This window comes from Liolophura sinensis, chromosome 1 (assembly GCF_032854445.1).
Source record: "Liolophura sinensis isolate JHLJ2023 chromosome 1, CUHK_Ljap_v2, whole genome shotgun sequence".
Lineage (NCBI taxonomy): Eukaryota > Metazoa > Mollusca > Polyplacophora > Chitonida > Chitonidae > Liolophura > Liolophura sinensis.
This window is the reverse complement of record NC_088295.1, coordinates 36,016,139-36,025,098: the sequence shown is the minus strand read 5'-3', so window position 1 is coordinate 36,025,098 and position 8,960 is coordinate 36,016,139. Positions and strand designations below refer to the sequence as shown.

Genomic DNA, 8,960 nt, shown 5'->3' with positions numbered 1-8,960 from the left:
TTTTTTTATTTTCTTTTTTAAATTTTGGAAATTTTACCTTCCACCTACCTACAGTTCAAATAACTTGGATGGCAACTGACAGCAGCCTGAGTAGAAACTCATGTCAATCTGGGTGGAAATTAATTCTCACCTGAGTTGTGTGAGAAGTGAGGAAGGGTCAGTTCTCACCTCAGTTGTGTGGGGAGTGGGGAGGGGTCAGTTCTCACCTCAGTTGTGTGAGGAGTGGGGAGGGGTCACTTCTCGCCTCAGTTGTGTGAAAAGTGGAGAGGGGTCAGTTCTCACCTCAGTTGTGTGGGGAGGGGTCAGTTAATTCTTACCTCAGTTGTATGAGGAGTGGGGAGGGGTCTCTTCTCGCCTCAGTTGTGTGAGGAGTGGTGAGGGATAACTTAGTCTTATTCTCACGCAGGTCTGGCCAAATGTTACATGCACATGCAAATTGTTCCCACGGAAAGTCTTGCCAAATGTTACATCTACATGTAAATTGCCTTATGTACAGTCTTATGACGCTTTTCATCCCATTTCGGACTTTTGTCACTTGCATTTCGTGGAGGGGGAATAATGTTACAAAAGTCTTATTCTCACGCAGGTCTGGCCAAATGTTACATGTACATGCAAACTGTTCCCACGGACGGTCTTGCCAAGTGTTACATGTACATGCAAACTGTTCCCACGGACGGTCTGGCCAAATTTTACATGTACATGCAAACTGTTCCCACGGACGTTCTTGCCAAATGTTACATGTACATGCAAACTGTTCTCACGGACGGTCTGGCCAAATGTTACATGTACATGCAAACTGTTCCCACAGGCGGTATGGCGAAATGTTGCATATGCATGCAAATTGTTCCCACGGACGGTCTGGCCAAATGTTACATGTACATGCAAACTGTTCCCACAGGCGGTATGGCGAAATGTTGCATATGCATGCAAATTGTTCCCACGGACGGTCTTGCCAAATGTTACATCTACATGCAAATTGCCTATAGACAGTCTTATGACGCTTTTCGCCCCATTTCAGCGCCATAAGAGACATAGGTGAGACCGCCTGCTGCTAGAATCCATTTGGCTGTTTTGGCTAAAAACTTTTTGCTTTCCTTAAATAATTCTTGTAGAATCTTCTGCTCCATTGTCCTCGGACACTTAATATATAATAAGCGACAATAATATAGGCCTAAGTGTCGCTCGTGTAGCTGTTTGCGCGGCCTTACATTGCATGAAGACCACTTAATTGTCTTAATCTCGCGTGCAAGTCTATAACAGGCGGAAAAGTTCGTTAGTAAATTGCCAAAGGTCTGTGGTTTACCACCCATGCACTCTGTTTTAAGCTGGAATGGAAGGGACAGTCACCGAAATCACGTGATACATCCAAGTTCAGCCTTCTGTCCGCAACGTCGACACAGTGCCCATTTATAAGTTTATACCGACACTTTGGTATTCACCAAGCACTTTATAGTGCCTTTTACCTTTTGGTTATAGGCTAGGTGCTCTTCTAGCATTCAGTTAATTATAGCTTAATTATGATGTTTTATTTACACGTCACACTGTAATATTATAGACGCTGCGCAAGAATTTTTGATTCAAGGTCATATACTAGCGTCACCTCACGGGATAAAAAATATCCGCCTCCCCAATGTTACGTAATGACGCCACAGAAATATTGAACATTTGTTACCAATGTGTGGGGAACATCCGACTGAACCCTTGCCCCAAAATTTCTTATGGCGGATCAAATTGCGTGGTTTTGTAAACTTGTAAAAATTGACATCCCAATAAGTATAACACCAACGTGATATTCCGAAACCACAATGCAAAATCGCACGTTTATAGGCTTATAGCTAAAACACGTCCAGTTTTCAGCTGATCACTGGACTGGACAGAAATTAATCATCCTATACATATGTAAACAATGAGATACAGGTTTATGTCTCAGGAAACCAGCGCCTGAGACAGCTAGATCATTATTATTTTTGTAGGATGGGCCGAAGGAAATGCTTTTTCTGACGCCTGAAATCAACACACTTTGCAACAAACATCATGCACTGCAAAGTGTTGAACATGACTTCTCATGACAAAGAAAACGGAGAAGAAACAAACACGATAATACCATGTAAAGGAAGTTTAACGGGAAATAATGATATAGGCCTAAAATAATACAAAACAATAATTTAATCTACTAAAAGGTATGCGGATGTCTGTTTTATAATAGCCATGATTTTGCTCTATCAAAAGAACCATATTTCTATCCAATTCTCAAAAGCCTACTTCATAGATCTCTCGGGAAAAAACATGAGAGAAAAGAAGAGTCTGATTGAGGCATATGAATAACACTCGCATTATGTGAGCAGATCTATGTCTCATGTCGTTTATCACACCATCTCAGTATTAACACAATAAATTTGGCAGACGTTTTCTTTTTTGGTATTTGTTTTTGTACTGCCAACTGAAGACATTATGATTACATGACTTACCTATATAGATGCAAAAAAGATATAGCCTATATCTGTTGTATCACGGCAAAAAACATCTGCCACAGGTCAATTTTGAATTAAACCCTTTCCTCATTCATTCACTGTTCGATAAATTATTATTGTTATATCATGGTATAGGTCTATGCAACAGTTACCAAGAAAAGTTGATTCCACCAATCAAAGGGATGACTACAGTTGACGTCTCGAATGACCATCCTTCCCTAACTACCAAAACAATGAGACGTTTGTGACGTAATATAGTATGATGGCCTGAAGTGTCGCCGTGACGATGGAGGGGACGTTTTGACGTTGTTTCGAATGATGACGTCACAGACGTGCATTGCCATGGACGACGCCGTAAACAAGAGCTAACGGTTTGTATTTCCCAAAATGGCAGCTGCCGATACGAACGGCAATCAACGCCTGGGGGATACAGACGGCGTAGGTGATCAGATTCATGGCACGGGGGATGGAACGTCAACCGGAATAGATCAACCTAGTGAGTACATTTTTTTTCCAAGATTCCAATCTTATCCTTTGTTTTCAAAATTACCCTGCTATATAGGCCATGCACCTTCCTTTACTGCAGGCCTATAGGCCTACAAATGAGCATTGCCGCTTGTATATGGAAGGAGTGAGTGAGTGAGTGTTTGGGGTTTAACGTCGTACTCAACAATTTTTCAGTCATATGACGACGAAAGAATCCTTAGGGTGCATGTACGTGTAATGTGCCTCCTTGTAGCAGGACTGATTTCCACCGCTCTTTTATCTAGTGCTGCTTCACTGAGACGACTTACCGAAGGCAAGTAAGCCGCCCCGCCCGAGCCATTATACTGATACGGATCAACCAGTCGTTGCACTATCCCCTTCATGCTGATATAGGGAAGGAACATAGCCTAATACACTCTCTATACGTCAGGGTAACTTTTCGTGAAACAGTATTAACCCGCAAACGTGTGTATGTAGTAATTGAAATAGGCCTGTTCATGTTGGCAATAGAGATGGTTATCAATGTGAACCTATTCAAAATCAATACATAAACCAAATAAGCCTATATATCAGCCAATATCTGGCCAAATACCTAATTCCATGCACCACGATGTCACTAAAGCCTACATGCTTTCTATAAACGTATATATGCCAATCACGGTTGTGGTCACACGACAATGCCTACTGTCATAAGCCCCCACCCCCCACCCCCGCCCCCTCTAAAAAACAACGAATTCATTCGATTTATCTGGAATGTCATGACTGCTTTCCAAATTCATCAACTCAATGCTTTAATTTCTGTCCCACATGGATATATTTTATATATTAAATACAGCGGCCTTCTTTCGTCTTTGTACTTAACGTGAGACTGTGTTCTAACTCTGAATACGCCTGCAGAGCCTATAGAGTGAGCGATGACCATGTAATGTCTAGCAAAATACTATAGCCCAGGTCTGTATGGCATCCATGTATTACTGCTTTGCACATCAGAAGTTTCTCTTCATGTAAATTGGTTTATATCTGGATGTGGACTTCCACATAATTCCCATTATAAATTAGGAAATCACACCATGGCCTTCATAAGGCTCCTTGTCTGTTGTAGCGTATTTGGTGATAGATTATGGCGACACATGGCGTCATCAACTGGACGAGGTGAGAGCCGACTACCAGCGACAGGTAAGGTTATTTACATATGGCTATACAACACACGTTGCTCCAAGTGTTTCTCCTAGAAATGTTGACCATACATCCACTGAATACAAGATGACCATCCTTATAAGACCAACTCTACACTGGTGTAGAGTTACCAACTCGACACTGGTGTAGAGTTATGTAAAGGATGAGCTTCGTGTGTCCTAGGGAAAAAGTTATGTCCGGAAAACTGTCAGCATCTTTAAATGTGTATGTACCAAATTTAAGTCAATGAACCTTTGTGAAAAGGCGTCAGATCATTATGGTACTTGCTATATGACTCGGCCATATGACCTTGACATAAGACAATGAAAATCATACTCACATAACATAACTGTTTGTTGTATGCATTTTTCAGAATGTATATCTACAACATAAATACAGACTGAGTTGGGTTTCTTGTGAATCAACGAACCAGGCAGTAGTTTATGATTGTGAATTTTCATTTGAACCTCATTTCACTACTTACAGCAAGTTTCTAAAGTTTGCAAACGTGTAGTGGGCGTGATGAACAGATTGTAAGCCACTATGTATCGGTCTGACTACTCTGTTTCCAGCTGGACGGCGTTCGCCAAGAACTCCGGCTGATGGGAAACTGGCTAAAGGCTTATTTTATGATGGTTCTACCCGTCATGATGGCTGTCTTTACCCACTTACTTTCACAAGAGATGCCCCTCTACCCAGAGCTGCAGGTAAAACAACTTAATCAACAGTGCGGTATACTCTTTATCCAGATGCTTGCATTGTAAATAAATTACAATGGCAAATACGCCCTTGAAGAAAGGGACTTCAGGATGATGAGCGCAGTACATGACGACACATTTGTGAATAGCCTATTATTGTATTACCTGATAAACATCTTCTATACTTAATATTTATCAAATAAACAAACAGATAAATCTTCTGTACTTAATTCAAGGCCGTCTCAAAACTGAACTTTCTGCAGTGACAAGACTGTCCTTCCAAGCCCTGATTGTTTTTTAAATTATTATCATTTATTCATCCCAACAAATCGGCCATTAGCAGGTGTATGAACGCTCTTGGTATTACATTTGCCTCCAGACGACCAGAGAGCTACCATTTTTCTTAACTTGGAAGAACTATATATACCATCAAGGATTATATTATTGTTATAATTATTATTTATTGATATTGTTTTATTGTTTATCATACTTTATTGCTTCATACATGGTTTTTAATCGCTTCATCATGCATATGGTAGCTATAGTTTTTTTCCTATATTTTCTTTACTGGACGAATTTGGTTTCATTTGATTTTTGTCTTAACGCCGTACTTATACTTAAGTATTTTTCACTTTTACAAAGTCGGTCAATATTACGGGTGGAGGGATACTGTAGTGGACGAAGGATTTTCGAGGATTTTGCCACATTAGTTAAGAGAAGATTTTGCACCTCTAGCTCATGATGTTGTATTTCCTTTCATTACTGTTAGATGTAATATAACTCATCCTCAGTATAACATTGATGAGTCATTAAAACAGGTAAAGGTATGGCCTGAAATTATTTTTCTATTTCATATGGTGGCTGATAGCGGTCACCGCGCCTTCCGCGTTTTCCGATCAATTTCTGCACTTGCGTATTGGTCTGACAGTTTTCTAATATGCTGAGTAAACTAAATACACGATTATTTGATATGGTCTACTTCTTTTAGCAAGTCACGTATATTCACTCGTGTGTAAAATCAATCATACTCACCACCAAAATTGTCTTTAGTCAGTGGCACGAAACAACACAAGCTCTACACATCGATATGTAGAACATCCATATTATTACAAAGAAAATGCAGTAAAATCACTTTTTCTATTTCATAATATTACACTCCATAAACTTAGTTTCGGCACCAAGAACTCATTGGCTCGGGTGACGTCATGATTATTCAAAAGCATGTAGCATCCTGGACAACGGGGGTGGAGAGTAATCGGTTCTACAATGGTTGCACACAAGCGGTTAGAACAATTTCACACAGTAGTGTAACCTTCACTACTGTCTCTGCTAGTAGACCACATCACTTAAATTTCCTAACATTCTCCTCCTAACATCCATCTCTGTCGTGTCGTGAGATCATATATTACAAGAGATAAAATAAAATTCATTTACCATTATTACACTAAAACTTGTACACAATTTCAAATATAGCAGTGTCAGTAACAGGGTTTACAGTTAAGTCGATAGCAGTTTAGGTAAGGTGTCGCCCTCCATGAAACATGTTGAATTCAGCCCAATATCCAGCATGCCACTGGTTTTGGAATAATTCTGACGTCACCCTAGGCAATGGCTACTTTCTGTGGAAACCGAGCTTATGGACTTTAACATTATGAATTAGAAAAGTGTTCAACTTCATTTTCTTAACAAGAATATGAACTTCCAACAAGCCCAGGTGTAGAGTGTGTGCGAGTATGATGAATTTTACAGATAGCTGACTATATGAGATTTGCAGGTATGAAGGTAATGTATGCTCGAGGCTTGCATGTATTTGCACCGTGTGACTGGTGTTCAGACATATTCCAAAGAAATGCTAGGTGTTTCCATATGATCAGGTTACAAGACAAACATGTGACAGGTCTGTATACCAGCGCGTTTCGTCAAATGGTTTCGGAGCATCGATAGCGTTAACATGTGAGCGTATGCCTGATCAACAGTATACACGGACTCACCAAGGAAGTACATGCAGTAGGCATATTTACCGGTCAGATCAATGGCCTTTACCGTGTGAGCGCAATGTTACTTATTTATTCTTTTCAAATACCATGCATCTATGAAATAAAAGCATTAATTCAACTATAAATGAAATCCAGCTCTAAAATATACATATGTATATCTGGATTAAGTTCTCTTGGGAAACAGACAAACCAGCCTTTCACAACTAATATTGCTAATTCTCTTCAGACTTCAGACATGAACACTGAAGAGAGCATTTCAGATGTCTCGGCCAACTGTTGTTGGGTTGAACTGACCTGCCTCTTAACACAAAATCAGGATTAAATTCTTTGTGTGGTTCTCTGTCGTAAATGATTAAGATACAATTTTTGTCAACATAAAACTGCAGAGAGTATTGGACAAAGTACATCAGCAAGTGCCTGTTTAACCTTTGTGATAGTACTGCCATTTTACTGACGACCCATGCATATCATCACAAAATTAAACCGGAACACGCGGAGGTCGCGGATCCGCGAGGTTTTATTAAAACCACGTGTTCCGCGGGGCAACGCAACGGTCGAGGTTGTATTAAAACTGCGCCATCCGTGACCCCGCAGAGGTCGCGAAAAGCACGGAGAGCGACGTTCGGCGCCTTCCGCGATCTCCGCGCCTTTCGTGGGGGCGAAGACGCGATCAAAAATGGACGCTATCAGCCACCATAAGAAATTACAATTTTTCGCTATGGCCAGGATGGCCACGGCATAGAGGGATACAGAAATCGTCGCTCATTGGCTGACAGTGGAGACAGGGTATCCTGGGTTGAATCTTGCAGCCTTGGTCACGTCTGAACAAATGTACCATACCACAAATTCAGCTTACACAAGGCATAGGCCGGGCTTGCCTATGTCTCAAAGTGGCCAATCAGAATGCTTCTGTATCCCTTTAAGGTACTGGTAACAGCATCAGCTTTGTTTCTTATCATCGGACAGTGTTGTTGATATATGCTTAATGAATGCTGCTCGCAGCACCTCATTTTTCTTGGCCGCATTGGCAGGCCCTCGTTAAATGTAATCATCGATCAAATAAAATATGTTTTTATCTCTGTAGAATTTTATGGATTCCATCCTGCTTTGCCTGGCTGTGTTCGTACTCCTGTTTGGCCTGCCTCAGTTCGCTCAGCGAACTCTGGAGTACCACCAGTTCCTGCTGACCAATGGGAGTGGAGCGGCTGAGGGTGAGGACGTGTCTGTTAAGGACGTCCTGGGGGACACCTCCTCCTCCAGTTCAGAGTGCGAAGAACCTGATACAACCGGTGAAAACCCCAGCCAGGAAACCAGCGTAAACGACACAGAGCGCTCCGAAGTGTCCGAGAATGATATTCCAACTGGCACCTTGGTAGACTTCGACTAGATCGGCGTAAATCTGTGCGGATAACATGGATGTAGTATAAATTTATCGATCTGCATACTAAAGTTTCTTATATCTTCACGACAAATCATGTGATGTTAAACTTGTATACAACTACATTGAAAGAAATTGACTCCTCTAATTATTTGGATTCAGAAAATAAACGTCTCAAGTCATAAGTTTTACCACTTGGTACATAATAAGCACAGGTAGTACAAGTCTGCTAAACCGTCGAATGTCGTAAGTTTTAACGTATGACCGCAGTTGCGACTCAACACGCTCAGACGCTGTATATATGTATTTTCAGTGGTGGGAACGCTGTCTAATCCATTATTAATAGGAAAGCATAGTGGAATTCGTCCCAACTTTGCGCAGGAATGAGTTTTATTAATTCTTATATGAAATTCTTGGATAACCTTTACACATAATGTCAGAGAATGACCATGAGACTCTCACAGACGCCCCCTGCATGGCGTTGCAATATACATGTATGTAACTATAGCAAATTAGCATATATGTAGGAAGGTCCACATATTGACAACAGCCCCATATTGTTGTGAAAACCGTTGGGGTCTTTGTTCAAATACAATAACATACTTTCACTTCTAAGATGGCGATCAGTTTTGGGTGGGTGAAGCTTGAGAGCCCGTTTTAACCCATCAACCTTTGGCAAGATTAATGACAAACCTTCACACGTGCAATATACCAATATACCGTCAATTTTATGCACCGAATAAGTTATCTTCAA

General features: G+C 40.8%; 1 protein-coding gene across 1 annotated transcript; it reads left to right on the top strand.

Annotated features, from left to right (window-relative positions):
* Positions 1 to 2,858: 2,858 nt before the first annotated feature.
* On the top strand, positions 2,859 to 8,291 carry LOC135481786 (uncharacterized). The gene is made up of 4 exons (XM_064761494.1): positions 2,859 to 2,967; positions 4,060 to 4,133; positions 4,706 to 4,840; positions 7,913 to 8,291. Exons 1-4 carry the CDS (start codon positions 2,859 to 2,861, stop codon positions 8,213 to 8,215), a joined length of 621 nt encoding a protein of 206 aa, XP_064617564.1. The 3' UTR covers positions 8,216 to 8,291.
* The last annotated feature ends 669 nt before the right edge of the window (positions 8,292 to 8,960 follow it).

Excerpts from the sequence above, each read along its gene's own strand:
- LOC135481786 (XM_064761494.1), top strand. The coding sequence starts at position 2,859 with ATGGCAGCTGCCGATACGAACGGCAATCAACGCCTGGGGGATACAGAC. Across the intron at positions 2,968-4,059 it reads AACCGGAATAGATCAACCTA|CGTATTTGGTGATAGATTAT; the intron begins GTGAGTACATTT and ends TGTCTGTTGTAG. Across the intron at positions 4,134-4,705 it reads GAGCCGACTACCAGCGACAG|CTGGACGGCGTTCGCCAAGA; the intron begins GTAAGGTTATTT and ends CTCTGTTTCCAG.